Raw genomic sequence first — 21,579 nt, 5'->3', positions numbered from 1 at the left:
GCCTGACTTGTTTGGACTTTTATCAGTGTTTTGAAATGGTGCTTTATTGCAGGTTAGTAAAACACTAATTTGGGAATAAGCTCTGAGACTCTGTTATTAGCTTTTAGGATTTTTGAACTCCCATTTGGGTGGCCAGTACCAGCTTCCCATTTGATATGGTATTAGTTGAAAGATTTTTGTCTTTATTTTGTTTTGAACTTTAAAGTCAATTAAATGTTCTACTTTTTTTTTTTTTTATCATATTGGTTCTCCAATTTTGACAGTGTTCTTAAACCTTTAATGCTTGTTCTTAACATCGGAAATACTAAATTAACACATTGGAATGTCAATCTTCAGAAGTATTAAAATAATTATAATACTAAAACTGTTTTATATCCCAGGGTTAGAATATTTTCAGATGCATGTTTTGTTTTTTTTTTTTTAAAGTAAATTATAAGTCATGTCATCCCATCTGTTTTGAACTCACATTTCCATTTCGGATCTTGCAGATTTTATATTGGCTGTGATCGGTGTCAGAATTGGTACCATGGGCGCTGCGTTGGCATCTTGCAGAGTGAGGCAGAGCTCATTGACGAGTACGTCTGTCCGCAGTGCCAGTCAACAGAGGATGCCATGACGGTGCTCACGCCGCTCACAGAGAAAGATTATGAGGGTCTGAAGAGGGTGCTGCGTTCTTTACAGGTGAGAAGCCACTCTCTGTGCAGCATCGAAAGATGAAGTCAACCAGCATGACCTAGGAAACACTTCTGGGGTTTGACCTTTCCAGTCTTCAAGGAGCTGATTATTTACCGACTCCCAGCTGAAGTGCTCCGCAGAACTCAGCTCTCCACACGCCATTGTCATGACGTTGACCAGATCCACAGGCTAGCTCAGCTGTTGTCTAGCTAATGCTCATGTTTAAAATGACTGATTTTTTTTTATTTTTAAAGAAAACTACCTTACTGTTAATACCATCGATTGAAAAGCAATTTGATTAAACTCTAGTGAGATACAAATGCTTATCTAAGGCTTTGAGGCAAAGCCTTCCCTCCCTTATTAAAAATAAGAAGGAGACGGGGGTGCCTAATAGGATTGCCAAGTATTAGAGATGTATTCCAGGCATAGCGCTAGATCAACACTGTCTCCCGTGTCATTGTAATCAGAAGCATTGAAAGAACTGAAGCAAGAACAGTAGTCTCATCATGTGGTTGCATCTCACTTAACTTCATCTCTCTGCCACGTCCTTCACCTACAAAAGTAACCGTTCCCCACTTGGAACCCCTCCCACTCCAGTTTAATAGACGTGGTTGCAGTGGCAGCATGACTAAGTTGGCAGGTCATCAGGTAGGGACCAGAGGACGGATTCCTTGACTCCTAAGCTAGTGCTCCACCATCCCCCCTCAGGGCAAGGTCCCAGGCCTCTGAGCACCGTTATTGTAGAGCATGTTCGTCTGAGATCATTTGTAACTGGAGCAAAAATCATCCCAAGTATAAATTTCATCCATCAAGTTTAAAACTGACTCTCCAAGTTTAAGGGCTGACTGATGCAGCAACTCAGATGGGAAGCTTAGATGAAATTTTTATTTCTCCTTGACAGTAATGATGCCTTTTTTCTCATCAATATAGGCCCATAAGATGGCCTGGCCTTTCCTTGAACCAGTGGATCCTAACGATGCACCAGATTATTATGGTGTTATTAAGGAACCTATGGGTAAGTGCTTGAGTTGAACTTGAAGTTTTTTCAGAAGTCTAAGCAGCTATTTCATTTTTCATCCATGCAACTGATACATCATGAGGCTGTGTTGAGCAGGACTGGTGGGAGTCTAAACTGGTATAGTCAGTGGTAGGATAAATGGGGAGTACATGTTCTGGTTCAAGGGTATATAGCTTTGGACCCAGCAGTTTCATCCCTTAGGATTTATATACGCACACATGTTGTTCGTCCCAGCAGTGTTTATAATTGCAAAAGTACTGGAAATGAAATAAATGACCGTCAAGAGAAGAGTAGCCAAATCAAAGGATGAGCAGAATACTCTGTAGCTGTATAAGGAGTGAAATCCTTGAATAGATTGAGGTCATTTTGAACCTCTCATCTTTCCTGTCCTCTCTTCCTCGTCTTTTCCTGAAGGAGAACAAAGGTAGAAATCCAAGAAAATATGGCTTCATTGCCCAGAAGATGAAAGTAGTAATAGGGAACAGCTGCAAGTGACTGTATTAAGATGAACAGCTACAGGTGATGATTGTATTAAAAATAGCTTATCTGCAAAAGAAGTTATAGAAGTTAGAACATACATAAAAGCTTCCAGAACTGCCAAAAGATTCATTCTAGCTGATGAAAATATTCCAAGAGCAGCTAAGCCTTTTAGATGCATGCACTTTAAACCTTTTCCTCCCTGAATGCTCTCACATTTTGGTGTGTTCTTTGTGTGTGTGTGTAAATTGAAATCATATATATTTTTTAAAAGGGAAAAAATTGAGATCATGTAGTAAATGTGTCTGGCATTCATCTTCCTGTCATTAATCTTCATGCTGCTGCTACTGCTGCTGCTGCTAAGTCACTTCAGTCGTGTCTGACTCTGTGCGACCCCACAGACGGCAGCCCACCAGGCTTCCCCGTCTCTGGGATTCTCCAGGCAAGAACACTGGAGTGGGTTGCCATTTCCTTCTCCAAGGCATGAAAGTGAAAAGTGAAAGTGAAGTCGCTCAGTCGTGTCCGACTCTTAGCGACCCCATGGACTGCAGCCTACCAGGCTCCTCCGTCCATGGGATTTTCCAGGCAAGAGTACTAGAGTGGGGTGCCATTGCCTTCTCTGATATCTTCATTAATCTTCAGTAACAATTTTAATGGCTTTATATAGTCTGTAAATTGATTATGCCTTAACTTATTTAACCACAGTTCTTTCCTTGAAGAGCTAGAATGTTTTCCTTTTTTTTAAATGCCAGCCAGGTAAATAGCATTTTATGTAGGTATGTGCATAAAGATAACACAGGTCTCCCGAATATCCTGCTGAAAGAAAAATGAAAGTTACAGAGTAATTGCCAGGTTTGAAGCCGTAAGCAAGTGTGTGTTCTCAGGATATGTACATGTATTTAAAGGTGCACAGAAAATGTCTGGACAAACATTGACTAATTTGAAAATAGTTTCTTCTAGGGGTATGAAGGAGCCGACGAGGTCAGCAGCTTTTGTTTTCTTAAATGGAGTTGTACATATGGATCACCATGTTCTGTAGCACATTTTGTAAACTTGCCAGTCAGTAGCTTGGTCACATCAGCTGTGGTGTAGACCCAGGTTGTTCTTAATTGTATGAAGTTAAGATAATCTATTTAATCACCTCCCCAAAAATGGGTTTTTGGGGGGCTATATGCAATTTTTGCTACTATAAATGACACTTCTGTAAAACATCTTTGTGCATCTGTGCTGTTCTTGTTTGTTTTCTTAGTAAAAATTTCTAGAATCAGAATTTCTCTGTCAGAGGGTATGTATACTTTTTAGGCTTCTGATATGTATTTTCATATTATGCTTTACAGATTGAGCCATTTTCCACTGATGGCATATATCTGTACCCTTTTCTCTGCACCCCTGAAGACACTGAGCATTATCACTCTTGAGAACATTTTTTCTTTGCATATATTTATTTCGAAATGATAGGTTTAAGGTGCAAACGCAGATGTTACAGAAATGTAGGGAGTAAAATGTAAATTACTACCACTCTCATCCTCCTTTAAAGGTAGCCTGTGTTAATAGTCTGATATTATGATTTTTAGTTTCTGGTAATTTGGACAAAAAAAGGACTCTATTTTTGCCTGTCTTCAGTAACTAGTGATGTTCTTACTGTTTGAACTTTTTCTCTGTGAGCTTCCTATTTATATATTTTGCCATTTTGTTCTTGAGATATTCATCCTCTTGTCAGTGTTATTTAAGGGATAGTTATATTTTAAGGATATTTAAAGATTTATGGTAATTTTTGGTCATAGGTAGTTTTTAATATTTTTTAATTCAAATCTATTAATCATTATGAATTCTACTTTTAGAGTTGTATTTTCAGCCTTTCTCCCTACCCCAGATATATAAAGACTTACCTATATATTCTCCCAATACTTTTTTTATTTTTTTCCAATACTTTTTTTAAAGGAATATCAAACTAAATAGAAATCATAAAATGTCCAAACCCTACTCACATACTTTGTTACAGCTACTCAATCAATGGTTGCCTGGAACACTAAAAAAGTCTGAAGACGGTGCTTTCGTGGTGGGCTGTGTCAAGCGTTCACTCTTCCTGTACAGCTTACATAACCAGCACAAAGTGATGTGCCCAGATCTTGTTTGGAATTTATCAGACTGGGTCCTTTTTTACAGTTGTTCCTGTTTATGCCTTTTCCCCCTACCTGTGTACCCTGGAACTATCAAAAATGTGTGTGTGTATATTAAAATAGATGTATAACGTAAACTTGCCATTTTAACTACTTTCATATGCATGGTTCAGTGATTGACTACCTTCGTTTTTGTCTTTACATTTTAATCCACCTAGGATTACTTTGGCATATAGTATGAGATAGAATTTTTCTTCAAATATAGGTAGGCAGTTGTCCCAACCCACTTTATTAATGAATTCTTCCTTTCTCTGCTTACTTGAAATGACATCCTCAACATATGTAAAATTCATATGCTGAATACAGTCAGGTCTGTCCCTGTTTTGAATTCAGTTCCATTAATGTTTGTATCATCTTGGACAGTGCCACACTTTTCATTATCACAGTTTTATGATGTTTTAAATTCTCATAGATTAAGTCTTCTTCCATTACTTTTATTGTTCAAGTGTTTCTTAGATGCTCTTGAGCTTTTATTTTTTGAATGAACTTCAAAATTATTTTCTCAATTCTAAAATAATTACTGAGATTTAGTTTTGAAATTGTGTTTATCTATCAGTCCTGTTCTTGTTTGTCAGAACTGCAGGCAGTGTTCACATGGGAATGACCTTAAGGTTTTGAAAGTCTTTTATATTTTGTGTTTTTAAGACCTTGCCACCATGGAAGAAAGAGTACAAAGAAGATATTATGAAAAGCTGACGGAATTTGTAGCAGATATGACCAAAATTTTTGATAATTGTCGTTACTACAATCCAAGTGACTCTCCTTTTTACCAGTGTGCAGAAGTTCTTGAATCATTCTTTGTACAGAAATTGAAAGGATTCAAGGCTAGCAGGTAAGCAGAGGTGTTCAGTGCTCTGAATCAACTCAACTCCTGATGAGAAATGGCTAGATTTGTGTATGATCTACTTAAAATTAGAGCCACTTTCTAAAATTCAAAAAACATTTATCAAATGCTTAAAGAATGCAAGATGTCTTAAATGCCATGGGGCACAGACAAAGATAGTAGTAAGAGTTCTTGCTCTCACTAAGTTTACAGAAGTATAAAAATAACTGTTCTATAGGATAGAGTGAGGGGAAGACCATAAAGAGGGGATCTTAGCACGTTCTCCTTAATTTATGTTTGTGATGTCTTTGAAATCATAAATTATTTTATTTTTCTGGATTTTTTTTTCCTTGGGCCAAAACTAGACTTTAATTCCACAGACTTTTTCTTCGAACCTGTGAAAGTCACTCAGTCATGTCTGACTCTTTGGGACCCCATGGATTATACAGTCCATGGAATTCTCCAGACCAGAATACTGGAGTGGGTAGCCGTTCCCTTCTCCAGGGGGTCTTCCCAGCCCAGAGATCGAATCCAGGTCTTCCACACTGCAGGTCATTCTTTACCAGCTGAGCCACCAGGAAAGCCCCTTTGAATCTATAAGTTAAGTTGCTCAGTCGTGTCCAACTCTTTGTGACCCCATGGACTGTAGCCCACCAGGCTCCTCCGTCCAAGGGATTCTCCAGGCAAGAATACTGGAGTGGGTTGCCATTTCCTTCTCCAGGGGATCTTCCCAACCCAGGGATCGAACCCAGGTCTCCCGTATTAGAGGCAGACGCTTTAACCTCTGTAGTAACATGTAAAAAGCATTGAACAGCTGCGTATGGTATTCAGGTGCTTTGACCTCATGCCTTCTATTTCTTCATTACCTGCTCCTCCCAAGCCCATGACTTTCTTCTTCCCAACAGAGGCCCATTTTCCTTTTCTTTGAGAGCAGCCACTGGTCTAGTCCTGGGATTCATTGTTCACTATCTCCCATCCACCAGCCCAGTAGTTTGATCCTTCCTAAGTAGTCATAGTATCTACCTTCCCTGGGTAACTCTTGGCTAGGCTGGGGCCTGGGCACCTGTATTATCTAGTGAACTCCCAAGGGACTCTGCATACCAAAGTGTAAGAATCTCTAGTCATTTTTCTCTTAGGAAAATCTTCTGGGTGTTTTGTTTCTCTCCTTCTCCTGTAACAAGGTAGATTGAGACCTGTACTTCAGAGTCAGTCTATTTAAAGTTAAAGATAGGCACAACCCAATCACTTTCTCAACAAAAGACTCACAAACTATAGGCAAGGCAGGATGGAAAGCAAGTAGGGAGGCTTTGTGAACCACGAACCAGAGAGTTACAGAATCTCTAAAACCTTCCTGTTTTTATTGTTGCCTATGAAACCCATTAGCTGGAAAACTTAAAATGGGAGAGGACTTACTGAATATGACAGAGTCCCCAGGAAAATAATAATAAAGAAAGAAAGAGAGAAATTCAGAGTGGTGAAAAGAATATGGTAGAAGCCAGTCAGCTGATGAGATTTCAGCAAATCATGAAATACAGCAGACGGAAGGGCACTGACTGACGGAGGCAAGCAGGCCGCAGCCAGACTCCTCCAGCAGGCTCCTCAGCAGACGTGACAGCCTGCTGACTGGTAGGGCACCAGACAGCCTTCAACACACAGAGTCTGAAACAGGATCGAAGGGGAGAGAGTAGGGAGAGAGAGGGTTAACTGAAGATCTGTATCCAGGCTGCTGCTGCTAAGTCACTTCAGTCGTGTCCGACTCTGTGTGACCCCATAGACGGCAGCCCACACAGGCTCCCCCGTCCCTGGGATTCTCCAGGCAAGAACACTGGAGTGGGTTGCCATTTCCTTCTCCAGTGTATCCAGGCTAGTCACCCTCACTGACCCCTGTGTGTAGACCTTGTAGGAGGCCTGAAGAACTGGAAGAACACTGGATTTTTCTCCAAAGAAACAGAATAAACCATCAGCAGAGAGCTAGAGTAGACAGAAGAGAATGGGACCCAGAGTAAAATCCCCTGATACTTGAAGGATCGGCTCCCCTTATTCTAACACTGGGGCTCTCAACAGGGTAATTTGCTCACCCTCACCCTACAAGGGATAGTTAGCAATACCTGAAGACACTACTGTTTGTCACACTTGGAGATGGTAAGTGGTACTGGCATCTGATAGGTAGAGCCTGGAGATGCTGCTGAACATCCCACACTTGCATCGGACATTGCAGCCTTTACAGCAAAGAATTACCCAGCTCCAGAATGTCAGTGGTGTTGAGATTGAAAACTGTGATCTAAAGCAAAGCCTGCCAGTTAGTAAGCTGCATACATATGCATAGGGTTCTCCAGGCACCCAACAAGTTTGTGAACTTACTCTTAAGTGGGAACGGACAGTCAGGGATAGCCAGATATGTAAGGAAAGCCTGCAGTGCAAAGGTGAAAGGTCAGGGTGTAATAAAAAAAGATTCCAGAGAAGTCAAAGGAGGACCTTAAAAAACAAAGCAAGCCTCTAAATCATGTCCCAAGAGAAATTTTAGAAGATACTGCATCTGTAAAATGGTGAACAGGATATTAGAAATAAAGAATAATCTGAAAAAAGAGTAACTAGAAATTTTACAAACTTATGTACTCATTGAATCAAGACATTTTCAATGTAAAGAACAAAAAGACAAGGAGGTGAAAAATACGAAGAAAAAATTGTTATGGAATATCCAGTATTCACTTAGTGGAAATTTCAGAAAGAACAGAGAAGACAGAGGAGAAGAAATTATCAGAGGACTACTAAGAAAAATTTCCTGAGCTGGTGAGATGCAGACAACTTTGTATCTAAGCAAAGCTGTTTGTTCAGCAAATGGTTGTTGAGCCACTGCTGTGCATCAGATATTGAATATAGCGGCTTGCCATGGAGCTCCTGTTGTGTGGGACAGGGAGGCGGAGCTGGGTGGGGCTGTGGAGGCATGAGAATGGTTGGTAAACGAGTAAGCCAGCCGGACAAGTGGGAAAAGGTCCATTACACGTATCCATCACTGGTTCATTCCACGTATCCGTAACTGGTCCATTCCACATATCCATAACTGAAATCTCCAGATGCCAGGGATAGAAGAAGCTCTTCTGAAAGCTTCTAAAGAGGTTAAAATTCCTGTAAAGTAATAGGAATTAGACTGGTATCAGACTTTTCTCTAACAACACAGAACTCTACAGAGTAATGGAAGAATATAATCGAAAAGTTTGAGGGAAAATGAAATCTGTGTCCAGCCAAACAAGTCACATGTAGAGGTGGAAGAAGTATGTTTTCAGGTCATATAAGGACTCAGAGCTTCTTTCCCTTGCATCCTTTCTTAGCAAGTTATTTTAAGATGTGCATTAACAAAAAAAGAAGAAAAAAAAAAAAAAAAAAAACAAAAGACCTTGAATTTCAGGAAAGCTGAGAGAATGACTCTGACCCAGAGTGACATTTGTACAGCAGGCCCATGCAGCTGGCACAGCAAATTGAAGCAGGAGAATGGAGCACTCCCAGAAGGGATGTGTCTGGAGGGAAAAAATGATTCATACATTAGATAACTTAAGAATGTAAGGGGGCGGGGGGAATGAAAGGCCATCAGAAACTCCATGAAAGGAAAAAAGTTGTATAGGTTACTAAGAATGCCCTCTTAGGAAAAGAGTAGGTGCTACAGAGAAAAATACTTATATAGTCACAATAATGTAAATGGCACATTGATCTTCAGCTTTTATAATCAGTCTGCAGACAAAGGGTGGAAAGATTTAAATTACTGAGAAATAAAAGTTGTACTCAAGAAGGGAGAAGGGAAGATGGTTACACAAGCCCAGTTCTCATTTGCTATAACAATTTTAACAATAGGAAGTTGGTAAGTAAGAAATACCAGTGTAAGAAATCTCCCTACCCAAGAACTGAAAGTTCCAAGGAATTCTCAGGCAGCCCAGACTTCAGGTTGAAATTTACTATAAGCCTCTGTGCTTTGTGCTTCCTACCTTATGTAGTTTATACTCCAACTGAATTTCTGAAACTGCTTTTTTTTTTTTTTTTTTCATTGAAAAGGCTTTAGTTTAGCCTTTGGTGGAAGCTGGGGGATTTGCATCCCAGCCGAGTAGGGGTGGCAGCAGCTGCTGATGAGGTGGGCCTGCTACAAAAGTAGAGAATTAGGGGCAGGAGAGGAGACGTAAAGGCTGGGTCTTCACAGTGAAGGGGCCACTCAGGAGAGCTTGCCCCCTGAGTACTTTCTATAACTATTTAATTATATTCTAGCTGATGTGATTTTTATTGAAGAACACAGAAGTCAACTGATGACTTTACCCAAGTCTTGCTTATGTTTAAAAAAAAAAAAAGTGAAGTGATATTAGGGAGCTTTTGTTGAGTTTAGGGCAGAATGAAACATATATGTAGCCAATCTTTGAAATTTTATTATGGATTTCCAGTATTTCCTTTGCCATATTTCCCCCATTTTTAATTTGCAATCTCCAGCATTATTTTTGTAACTGTTCTTTGTTACAATTCATCATTTTTATCATCCGTGTTCTTTCTTTTCTTACAGATTGTGATATCTTTAGTCTGAATTTTTAACTGGAATCAGAACTGGATGTTGGGGTCACTCTTTTCTTTTATTGTACCACGTGATTTACCTAACTCAAAATTGCCCCCCAGAGTTCAGATTAGTTAATATAATTTTTTTAATGTTTAAAAAAAGATGTATAGTAGTATGAACAGTTTATTCTAGCAGCCATGTTGAACAATGTATTTAAGAATTGTAAACTCCTGGAAGACTGTATTTATATACACTATTGCAATAGTACATACTTGATAACTGTACAGTAATTTGGTTTACTAACAAAAGTTGTTAATAAAACTGTGAAACTAGAAAGGAGACTTTCTGAACTTTCATAGAAAAGACTGTGATTTTAATACTGTTATTTCTCTCCTTTTAGTAGTATTTTCCTTCAAACTTCCCAGCTCAATGTAAATAAGCACGCACACGCATAGGTGTACACATCTTTTACCACAGTGGTAGTGCTTTTGTAAATGTTTCTATTTGTCCCTTTGGCTAAAAATGTTGTATTGGTCAAATATATATATTATATATTATATATTATATATATTCCTTTTAAAAAAAAATATTGGCTTTTTCCAGTGAATTATCATGTTTGGTGTACCATGAAAATTTTTAATATTATAGGTTAAAAATTTCCTACTTGTTTTCATATATTTGCTTGCCAAGGGCTAATGAAAGAACATGGCTGCTTTCCCCAGACAGACTGACCTTGGCATCCACAGAAAGCATCATTGTCTTAAAAAGTGAAGGGTGCTTAATTGTTCCCTTTTTTCTGTATTCTGTAGGTCTCATAACAACAAACTGCAGTCTACAGCTTCTTAAAGTTCAGCGTGTTAACCTAACATAAAACACAGCAAGAATCTGGTTGTCTGAACTATTTTAAAATTAAGGAGCCAGATGTTTTTAGTCAGGTTATCCTGACAAGACTTGACCTAAACTTCGTTTTTATTGGTCATAACAGTCCAATTATATTCTTGGCCAATTTTGTCCAACGGACAAGGGAAAAGCAAAGTCAACGACACCATTATCTTGTCAAGATCAAATGGTTTTACTATTGTGGCAGAAGCGGGAAAACTTTGTTTATTGAAAAAAAAAAGAAAGCAAGAAAAAAAAAAAAGATAATATGGGGTCAAGTGTAACTCCATGGAAATGCCACGTCTGCTCTTCAGTGAAGAAGCTGGTTTAGAGTCTCGCAGAAAACTTTCGACTGTATTTATTTATTGTTGCAAAAAAGACGCTTTTTTATTGCTGCCCTCATTTGTCAGCTAATTATTTTTTCTTATAAAATCCAGCCCCGGTTACATGTAATCCATTCTGTATCTTATCATGATTCCTGTAGGTAAAAGTACAAGACGACCTCTAGATGTCTTTTCTTTCTATGAAAGGAGCTGCTATGTACACATGTGCACACACACACACACACACACACACAACTGGGAATCAACAATGAGTTTATTGTTCATAGTAGATAAAAATTAAGCTTGCATAAAGGTTGGGCTAAGTGGTCCTGGACTACAGACTCTGTTGCCTTGAATATAACAGAACAATTTGTCATTTACTCTGCACCAGGCTAAAATGAGTAAAATCTATTTGAAGGTATCTTGTTTGTAAACATTTGTCAGATTCTAATTTTTTTTTCTTTTTGTATTAAAATTCAACTATGGATGTATATGAAACAAAATAAATGGAGATCATTTTTCTCCCACAGATGGTGTCTTTGAATGTGCGCTAATGATTCTCCGTAAGCCTTTTGAGGGGAAAGGGAGGGCTGCAAGGTAGAAAAATTAAAAGGCAGAAGGATCTGATTGTACCTGGATTTCTCCAGGGCAGTAGTGCCCCTAAATTTTACAATTCCCAGCCCACTGTCATCATGTCAAAGAAAAATATTCAGCGGTGCTAATCCTGTTGCATCAATTGATCAGACTGATTAAAAAAAAAAAGATAATGTGACAAAATATACTTTGCCTTCATCTGTACGTGTTTATGATACCAGGCAGATTACCCTTTACAGACTGCTGCTTACATTTTATGAAGGGCATTTTTTTTTTTTAATGATTTCATCCTTTCTGTACTTGTTGGTTGGTTGAGTTGTTTGGGGTTTTTTCCCCCACGTAAGAAAAAGTAGTGTAAGCAGTAGGGGGAGAGTGGAAACCTCAGAGGAAGATGTAGTTTGCATGGTTTTCCTTTCAGTGTTTTAATCTTACACGTCGTATTTCTACATTGTCATAATCACTTCTGTGAGATCTGCCATAGTTGGTTTATGCAGCTTTGCAAAAATTTTACTAGATTTTGCACTAATTCATATTAGCTTTGTCCTACCAGGTTCTGGAATTTGATCTAATTGTTGTTTTTTTAAGTTTCCTCTGTTTAATATCACCCTGCTATGCAAAACCTTCCCAGACCTTAGTTTCTTAAAAGAAAGATGTTACTACAGTTCCCAATTATTTCTTATTACAGGCTCAGGTGTACAAGTTATTCTGGGTTAATGTTATCTAATGAAGCCCATTCCTTTTTGTACATAAAAATGTCACTTATACTTACAAACTAAGGAGACTAATTGTTCAACATTGAATACATGGAAACAGTTTTTGCTTAAAATATTAACATGGAAGTAGTCAAACATAGGTTATTTTGTCCTTTTGCTTTTTAAAAAATGTTACATATTGTATGCACTGTGCTGATGCAAGAATCCTACATTTTAATGAATTATGAAATTATTTTGCATCTCATCACGTCACAGTATTTCTGTACTATTTATTCATATATATAGATATATATGGGCTTAATCACTTAAAACGTTGCGGCAAGAACTTTCCTATCTGTAGGCAATAGATTGCTATGTTTTTAACAGATTGTGGCAAATTTAAACAGCAATTCTTTTTGTACGTAATAGGACATTTCATCCTAGAAAAATAAAGTAATGTTTTTGACGTTGGATTTGGTGCAGTTTCTAATGAAACAGTGGTTGGTTGGTTGGTTAATATATTTTCTGTAGATGTTGACATTGCCAAATTGTACAAAAATGGTAAATTTTGTGGGAATCCTTGGACCAGGAAGATGTTAATTTCCTAAGTGTATTTAATAGTATAAAGCCTCTTGTGATTTCTATCACCATATAAATACATAGACATTTTATAGTTTTATCAACTACAGAGCTTTAGTCTTTGAAAAGTAATTTTTGGGAAAACACGCCTTCTTATATACACATAATGAGTTTCAAAAGCTGCTTTTCTATGAGTATTTGATAAGCTTCTGCTACTCAATAAAGTATACACGATGCAACTATTTTGCGTTCAATAATCCAAGTACTAGAATGCACATTTGTTATACTGTTAGGGTTTTTCTACCCAGCCTTTGGATTTGTGTGTGTGTGTGTATATATAGATACATGTTTACTTTGCATCAACAATTTCCTTGACTAGAAGTATTTTCAGTGCTTGTTATATTTCATCTGCCAAGTCCACAAACCTTGAAACCATTTCATAAAAAGTATTTTCATAATATTGGTAAGGTTTTTTTTCCTCCTACCCAAACTCTGCAGGATTTGTATTTTAGTTCATGTCCTGTGGTAGTTAAAAAGTGAACTTTCAGAGATATTTTCTAAAGTAAAACAATTACTTTTTTATATTTCAAGTGGCCTAGAGTGTTATTAAAGAGACGCTGAGATTTGCTGTTGTTTGTAATCTACCTTCCTGGAATCTGCAAATAAAAAGTTCTTTCCCTGTTTCTGTTCATTTGTTAGGCAAACTCCCTACATCTTTGTGTTTCTGATACTACAGAGCCAGCGTGATGACCTCTTAAATCTACACACATAGCCTCATGACTGAGGCCATTACCCATGAGTGTCAGATTCCGTCCTTAAAATGAAAATGGTGGCCTCTCAGGAACAAAGTAATGTCTTACAAGTACTTGGGGAAAGGTTGTTAGTGAGTTGAAATACAAAGTACTTTTGGATACTTGGAATAAGATACCACAAAAGACATTTCTTAGAAGATCACACCCCTCAATCCAATTTGGACCAGATTCAACTGAAGAAATAAGTGCTATAGTTTTAAAATGATGAAGTCCACCTGAAATTGAAATTACCCGTTGTAGAAAGTGGGTCAGTTTTTGGTAGTGGTGGTTGAGTTGCTAAGTCTTGTCCACCTCTTTGCAACCCCATGGACCCCATGCCTGCCTACGCTCCTCTGTCCATGGGATATCTTAGGCAAGAATCCTAGGAGGGGTTGCCATTTCCTTCTCCAGGGAATCTTCCCAACCCAGGGATTGAACCCATGTCTGCTTGACAGGTAGATTCTTTTCCACTGAGCCACGTGGGAAGGGTCAGTTCAGTTTTTAGGTGTTTGCAAATACCTAAACCTTTGATGAACCTTAAAAATTATTTTGAGAAAAACATCAACAGTGCCAAGTGATGTCTTTAAGAGTTAAAAGCTAGTACAAAAGTGTATATGTTTTATGAACCTTTCCCTATCAAAAACACTTTTTTCTGCCTGAGCTCCAACAGCTTAATTGAAGCAGGAATGTATTGAGTTCCTCTTGAAGGCAACAGAGTATTGTCCCCAAGATCCTTTAGTCTCTGGAGCACAAACCCATGTACTAAGAAAAATCTTATCAACAGGACAGAAGGGTTCGGAACTACAGTAAATTTGCAAGTTAAAATTTTCCATAAAATTCAAAGATTGTGTCCACAGTACTGATTAATATTGAGATTCTTCGTAAACTTTTTTGCCTAACCTGGAATTGCCAGTCTGTTCTTTACTACCTCCCATCCATATCCCCACACATACCACTTTTCGACCTCACCTGAGCCTCACTCGTCTCACTGCAAACTCGGTCTTGAATGATTGCCTTAGTTTTAACAGGCAGTTTCTAAAAAGTTGACATGCTTGTGTTTGCCACAATAACTATGTGTCCTCTAAGTGACGTGTGTGATTTCAAAACTTCTCAAACTGTTAACAATCAAACCCTAACCCTCAGTCTTAAATAAAAGTGATTTTCCCCCTCTTTTAAACCAGAGCTATTTATAACACTTCCCTTTTTACTCTAACATCTGACCATCCAACTAATCATTTATTTGGTCACATTGTAATCTTCCCCACCATGTTACTCAGGATCACCACTTAGCCATTTGACATTTACAAGTTTAGCTTTGGTTTTTGTGACTGGTGCTACTTCTGTCTTAGTTAATTTCTGTCCTAAAGAAAACTAATCCAGAAGCTCTTCATTCACTGCATATGCATTCACTGTCAATGGTTCATGTAATAATGCAATGGATTCCCAAGAGGCAATTCTAGGATAATTTTTAATAAGCTTGGGCAAAACTCATTCTCAGCAAACTCTGAAAATCCTTTAGTTAATGCTACGACAGAATAGTCAGAGCCTCTTGACTTTTTGCCTCATTTGGGACAAAAAAGGTAACAGTATCTTATCACAGGCAGATATGTTTTCGGCTGTATAGTCACTGCTGTCCTGACATCCTGTGTGTATATGATGCTTCTCTGAGGCCATTACAGACTGACATAGCTTGAATTCCAGTGCATCTCCTTTGAAACCAAATGTGCTGTTTTTCTCTTCAGTGCAGTTATTTTTCTTTAGGCAGTCATCTTCAACCAAGGAGTATCAGTGTCTCTATTTACAGTTTCACATTAAAGCACAACTTGGTCTTCTGGGGGAAAAAAAAACTGTTAATGTCTTTGTGGGCTCAGATATAAAATCAATAATAAATTCAGTTCGTGATTAAATATTTTTCAAGCTAGCTGGAAAACGTTTAAGATTCACATGTTGCAAGCCATCATTAAATACTGGTTCCAGGGTTTGGGGAGTGAGTTTGAGAAATGCTTTTTCCCCAAACCTTCTGGGGCTCAGTGAGGCTAAAAAAACCAGGTGCATCCAAGATCTGATTTCACAGCAAGATTTACTGCTTTACAAACACAAACATGATACTTGGTCTTAATAGAAAAATGACATCAGATACACCCAGAATATGTTTGGCATTGGGATAACTGCCAATATGGCACAAAACAGGATTTTAGAACCTGGGAGGCGTGAAAATAAACTGTATCTTGTATTTTGGTACATCAGGAACACCTGTTTGCTTGAAATAAGACCTTCGGTACTCAAGTGGAAAACTTCAATACTTGTCTTGGGCTCCAACTTTAGTGTTTGATCTAAATGTGATCTAAATGACATTTCATACGTCTGACTAGTGCACTTACTGTTATGTACAGAATTTAAAATGTGATGGTTTTAGTATAAAATCTGGTTTGATACATGATATAAACTACTTGGAATTGTATATTTAAGATCAAGCAAATGTTTTTGTGAACTATTTCTACTGAAGAATGTATTTAAATTAAAATAATTAAAAATAAACATGAAGCAGTGATCTGTTAACTGGACAGGTCAGTGAGCTGAGCTTGTGTGAAGAACTGGCACACCAGTTGAATAACCCCTTCATGGAGCTCAGAAGCATAACCAGTTAAGAAGCCTTTTGTAAATAAGACAGTGACTTCAAGATGAGAGTTGGGACCTTCAAATAGTTCCTAAAGGGACTATGTGCCCTTTCTAAAGGAAAATCCCATTATATGATGATAAGGCCTTTCCTGTCTCATTGCAGAATTTGTTTCAGATCCAGAAATGCCCAGCTGGTGTTTTTCAGATGCACTGGGCATGAATTGCCCCTTGCACTTGCCCATCCCTTTTTCGGTTAAATCTTTTCACGTAGCTGCTGCTGCTCCTGAGTAGTCCATCTCCTGGGCGAAGGCGTCCTCTCAGGATCTGAAGCAGAGCTGTAGGAAGCTGCCGTCTCTTATGGTAGATGTGGCCCATCACAATATACCTGCTGCCTGAAGAAAAAAAAAGCCAAAATATAAAGGTATAGTTATCTTTCAAGTGCCATGTAACAGTAAGAAAACGTAACACCTTTAAGACATGCCTATAGCTTGAATCTATGATCTTGCTGCGCTTGCTGAATCTCAGACATTCAGATCTCAGACAACAGGTGGAAACAGCTGAGTGACCTTTACAATCAGATTCTCAGGCTGTTAATAGCCAACACTAGGAACAAAGGTTCTAATCACAACAGTACCAGCAGGATTTTACAGAGCACATTTCTAGAAAGATGTAGGAGTGGACATTACTCGCCCCCCGCCCCCGCAAAGACGTCTATAGACTACAAACAGTTTAAACAGCCCCTTAGGCGTGCCTTCTGGCAACTGTGTTCGGTCATTCACTCCTCTTGTCAACAAATAGAGACTTGCTTTGTGCCAACGCGCGCAGTTCCCATCCTTAACCAGAGGAGCCGGGAGGGGGTGTTCGCTGAAGGAATTTAAATCACAGAGTGGCCGAAGAGATACTTGTCTAAATTCTATTCATTTTAGAATACCCTTTCCCCCACCCCCCAAAAAAATGGTACTGAGATGACCGATAGGGACATAGCTGTGGCATATACAATTTACAAAGCGGCATAAAGTGCATATTCAAAATGGTCCCTTCGGTCAGTTTCAATACCTGGCTTAAATTCTGGACATGGCTTATTGCAACTAGAGGAGTCTAGGGCTAGTATGTGGACTCGGAAGAAAAACCCGTCCGGAGTGATGTACAGGCGGTTCATCTTGTACAGCCCGTCTCGGTCCACCAGGAGAGTCACCAGCCGGATCCCTGTGCCGAGGACGTCTACATCATGCACGATTCCGTTCAATGCTGCTTTCAAAAAACAGAGTTTGGAGAAATGCATAGCGCTCACATCCTCTTTTCTTCCCCCAGTGCGTTTCTTACAAATCTCTGGGGCTTGAAAGACCGAGTGGGTGGGTTTCTCTAGGGCTGGGTTTAGGGGCCCCGGGCCACAGCCTGGCGCTCTCGGCTCGGAAAGGCTCGCCCCGTGGCCTGGGCTCGGTCGCCCGGGCCCGGGAGGAGCTGCGGGCGGGACTCACCGAACTCGCTGGCGCAGTAGGACTCGCGCTCGTCCAAGTCCGCCCTGCAGGCGCGCGCACACGTCTCGGCGCCCGGCTCGGCGTCCTCCCCCTGCAGGGAGCTGAGATGCGGCGGCGGCGCGGGCGCGGGTTCCGGGGGCGGCGCGGCGGCGCGCGGCCGGTTGGGGTGGGCGGGGCCGGCGGGGATCTCGGCGGCGCGCGCGGAAGGCCGCACTGCCGGGAGGCGCGGGGCCCGGGCGCGCGCGCGCCGCGGGGAATCCCCCAGCGCCGGCTGGTGGCGCGGTGACGCACGGTTCTCGGCCTGCGCTAGGCGCGGGCTCGGCGGACCGGCGGGTGCGCGCGCGGCTTCCCGGAAGCCCGCCCGGTTCTCCGCGGGCGGCGGGGGCTTCCGGCGCCTCAGGTCTGACCAGGCGCGGGGAGCGGCTTCGGCCGCGCGCGGCCGCCGCGGGGTCTCGGGGACTGGCTGCGCCCGGGGCCCAGGCATCTCCGCACTCGGGCCTCCGCCGGGGTCGGGCTTCCGGCTGTGGGGCGGCGAGGCTGTAGGGAGAGAAGAGGAGAGCCCGGAGAGGCCATTAGAGGCGGAGAGGCCGGGGAGGCTGAGAGGAGAGGGCAGGGGAGGGGGCTGGTCGAGAGGAGGGGGGCAAAGAGGAGACTGTGAGGGGAGGGCAGGGGAGGGGGAAGGGGAGAGGCCGAGAAGAAGGGAGAGAGGCCGAGAGGAGGGGAGGCGAGGTGAGGCCGGCCGAGATGAAGCTGCGGAGGGGAGGGGAGGAGGAGATGGGGGACGATGTTAACCGAGCCATACACCTGCGAGCGGGGACCTGGAAATGAAGCGGAGAGAACCGGAGGGGGGAGAGGAAGGCGCCCCCCGGTTAGGAGAGGAAAGACGCCCCAGCTTCTGATGAGCACGGGTTTCCTAGGCCTCACTGGAAGACCGAGCTGAGGGTCTCGCCCTGTGAGAATGAGGACAACTAGGAACATTTTTCTCACCACATGGGAAGATTTCATTTTGTTAAGGACCCTGTCTAAATCAATAGCTTTTAAAATTACAACAACGTATTTGTTCTAGGACTAAACACAACTGACAACTCTGGTTAAATAACAAACTCTTTTTGCCCTTTCTTTAATATATGTATAAACATCCGCCTTTCTGCTATGTACAGTTTGTTGAGAAAGTACCGAGAGCAAACCCCAGGGGGAAAGGTCTCATATTACAGGTTCTCCTAATTGTTTAAGCGCCCCTGACAACAGAACTATTTGGTTTTCCCATCCGTGTTTACACTGTCATCTTGGTCTCCGCAGAATCGAGCATTTGTAAGTGGATTTTTATCTGGCTTCTTGGACACCGTTTATTAGTAAACCACAGCTTAGAAAGATGTTTAAAGCGTGGCTGGGAGGCAGAAGCCCCCGGTTAAGTGTGAAAGCACACACATCCCTTACATGCACCCCTCCCCCCGCCCCGCATCATTTTCGTGGTAGAGAAAAAGCTCCTAAATGGCGTGGCATGAAAACAAATTTTTGAATTTATTAGTGATTTTCCCCCAGCCTTGCAGGCAGGTTGGTGAGCAAACTTCAGCCAGCTTAGAAGTTGGGCAACTTTCCATGCCCAGTTACACAATATCACCCCCCCCTTTTGCCTGGGTCCCAGTGCCCTCCAGGCGGGCACAAGAGCCCGTCTTTATTTTTTCTATTGTTTTAACGGCTGGTTTTCAGTATTTCTCTCCTCTGGCATCGAAATGCATGGCCTGCCCCTTTGCAGTTCTTGCAACACTTCATTTAAAGTGATTTATCTTGCCAAATTGACAATCTTCATTTCAAGTGATTTATCTTGCCAAATTGACAATCTCCTTTAAAATCAGCTTTCAGCCAGCAATAATCGCCAGTTATAGCTCATGTTTTTGCAGAGAGGTTGATTCTGACTCATTATGTTCAACGTTGCCCATACACAGCTGAATAAAGTTCTGGTGGATATCCAATTCCTGACTGTCAACTGTTGACCTCACAACTGCTTCCCCATTGATATCACCATCTGTTGTCATGGGAAAGATTGTCTGATATTTGGGTTAAATGCCACTGAAGTCATTCAATTTCCATGTGGAAAAATAACCCAAAGTAAATTGCCCTGCGAGGTGCGGAAGCTATTTTTCCCAGAGATAGTGAATCGAACAGAACATCTAAATAAAAGCTAAACAAAAACACCTCTCCGCAGAGAACCTCTTGTTTCTTCATTCTCTCAGTATTTTCCATCTCATGCATGAAACTGTGTATATATGTTTTGTGTGTTTTAAAGACTCAGGTGTCCCAAGGCAATTGGTTGGGGCTGCAGGGAGAGGGAAAAGAGGTCCGATTTCGGCTCCCTCCGCCCCCAGCCGCGGCGGGGCGCACCCAGCGCCTGAGATCGCCGGCGGGACGCGGACCCGGGCGCAGGGCGGACCCCGAGCTCCTGGGGCGCCAGCCGCCCGCCGCGTCCCGCAAGCCCGGCCCGCAAGGCTTCCGAAAGGCGCGCCACGACCCCTTTTGACACTTTCCCTCCTCTGTGATGGAGCAACTACTTAACATGCAAAGTTTTCTCCAGCCTGCCAGGCTCGCTCGAGATCATTTCAGTAGCTGAACAACTGGCTTCATTCCGAAAAGGCTGCCAAGACACACACAATCTTGGGGACACATTTTGCTCCTTTCAAACACGAACACGGACCTGGAGTCTCCGGTCAGCCCTGACCCCTTTCTCGTCCCTCCCTTCGTCGCGCGCTCTCCGCACCTCGCCCCCGGATTCCAGCCCCTCTTGCAGGGCTCAGCGTTTCATCGATCTTACCTTTTCTCTCCGCCACTGGGGCTTCGGGAGAAGATCCAACGATCAAACAGAGGAGCCAGAAAGCTCTAGCTGTCATGTTTGTAGACACGGTTCCCAGGCTCTAAAACTGAGCCTGGGCTTTTGCTCTTTCTCTCCCCCCACCCCTTCTCCACACCCCCACCCCCGTTCATGCTAATGAGGGGCAGCCTTTGGGGAAACGGGAATCACTCACTGAACAGACCATTGGAACAAAACCGAGCTGCAAGGATTTCTCCCACCTCCTAAGGGGGAAGAGCACGTGGCCTCTCAAAGTTGTCCCTGGGAACGTCTGTCCTGCGATCTGCGGGCAATGAGAACATCAAATCCGACACTTTAAACCCGTGTGGGCTTGCGGGCTGGGGCTGGGTGGAGGAGCGTGTAGGGCAGCAACACCAAAAAAGGGTGTTGAGGGGCTGAGGGACTGGGTGTGGGAGAATGAGTGATAAGGAGATTTTTCTAGATTAAGCCAACAACAATTAGGCAAATTAGAGCCTAAGACAGTTTGGGCTTGTGGAAGGGAGGAGATTCCAGGTGACAGAAAATTCATCCCAGAATGTGTCATGGATTCTGAGATGAACTAAGTCACTACATCCTGGGTTTGATTACATCATATATGTAATATTTATTATTCTAGAGTCGGAAGGCCCAAACGCCCTCATAAAATAGTAATAGCTTTTCTTCTCTCTCTCTCCTCCTTTCCCTAATTGAAATTGGTATCTAATTGGCTAGATTCATCAAGTCTTTTAGCCACCAGGTGCTAGAGGATGGTGGTGGTGGTAGGTGGTATAGTCACTAAGTCGTGCCTGACTCTTGCAACCCATGGGCTATATAGCCCACCAGACTCCTGTGTCCATGGGATTTCCCAGGCAAGAATACTGGAGTGGGTTGCCATTTCCTTCTCCAGGGGGTGTTCCCAACCCAGGGATGGAACCTGCATCTCGAAGCCCTGTCTCCTGCATTGCAGGTGGACTCTTTACCTCTCAGCCACCAGGGACAGTGAAAAATCCTCCCCAGCTCTCTGATGATGGCTCACCTCCTCAAGAAAGGTGGGTTTTCTTTTTTTTTCTTTCTAAGAAAAACTCACTCACTACTTGGG

At 41.8% G+C, this 21,579-nt stretch overlaps 2 protein-coding genes across 20 annotated transcripts in view; one reads left to right on the top strand and one right to left on the bottom strand.

Annotated features, from left to right (window-relative positions):
• The window catches only part of BPTF (bromodomain PHD finger transcription factor), a 136,681-nt gene extending 120,584 nt beyond the window's left edge, over window positions 1-16,097 (top strand). For 18 of the 19 annotated variants that reach the window (XM_027974331.3, XM_042256199.2, XM_042256198.2 and 15 more), the window contains 4 exons: window positions 489-681; window positions 1,606-1,690; window positions 4,996-5,182; window positions 10,511-16,097. In XM_027974331.3, coding sequence (XP_027830132.2) covers window positions 489-681; window positions 1,606-1,690; window positions 4,996-5,182; window positions 10,511-10,547 — 502 coding nt within the window. In that variant the 3' untranslated portion in view covers window positions 10,548-16,097. Of the gene's footprint in view, window positions 1-488; window positions 682-1,605; window positions 1,691-4,995; window positions 5,183-9,710 lie in introns of all 19 variants that reach the window. The other variant, XM_042256190.2, reaches the window with a different exon arrangement.
• C11H17orf58 (chromosome 11 C17orf58 homolog) lies at window positions 15,621-20,567 on the bottom strand. Its single transcript, XM_004013036.6, has 4 exons — window positions 20,466-20,567; window positions 17,657-18,193; window positions 17,235-17,426; window positions 15,621-16,570 (listed from the first exon to the last, which is right to left on the bottom strand). Exons 1-4 carry the CDS (start codon window positions 20,539-20,541, stop codon window positions 16,380-16,382), a joined length of 996 nt encoding a protein of 331 aa, XP_004013085.2. The 5' UTR covers window positions 20,542-20,567; the 3' UTR covers window positions 15,621-16,379.
• Between the last annotated feature and the right edge of the window lie 1,012 nt (window positions 20,568-21,579).

This window comes from Ovis aries, chromosome 11 (assembly GCF_016772045.2).
Source record: "Ovis aries strain OAR_USU_Benz2616 breed Rambouillet chromosome 11, ARS-UI_Ramb_v3.0, whole genome shotgun sequence".
Classification (NCBI taxonomy): domain Eukaryota; kingdom Metazoa; phylum Chordata; class Mammalia; order Artiodactyla; family Bovidae; genus Ovis; species Ovis aries.
The sequence above is the reverse complement of the archived record's forward strand: the minus strand, read 5'-3'. Positions and strand labels throughout refer to the sequence as shown.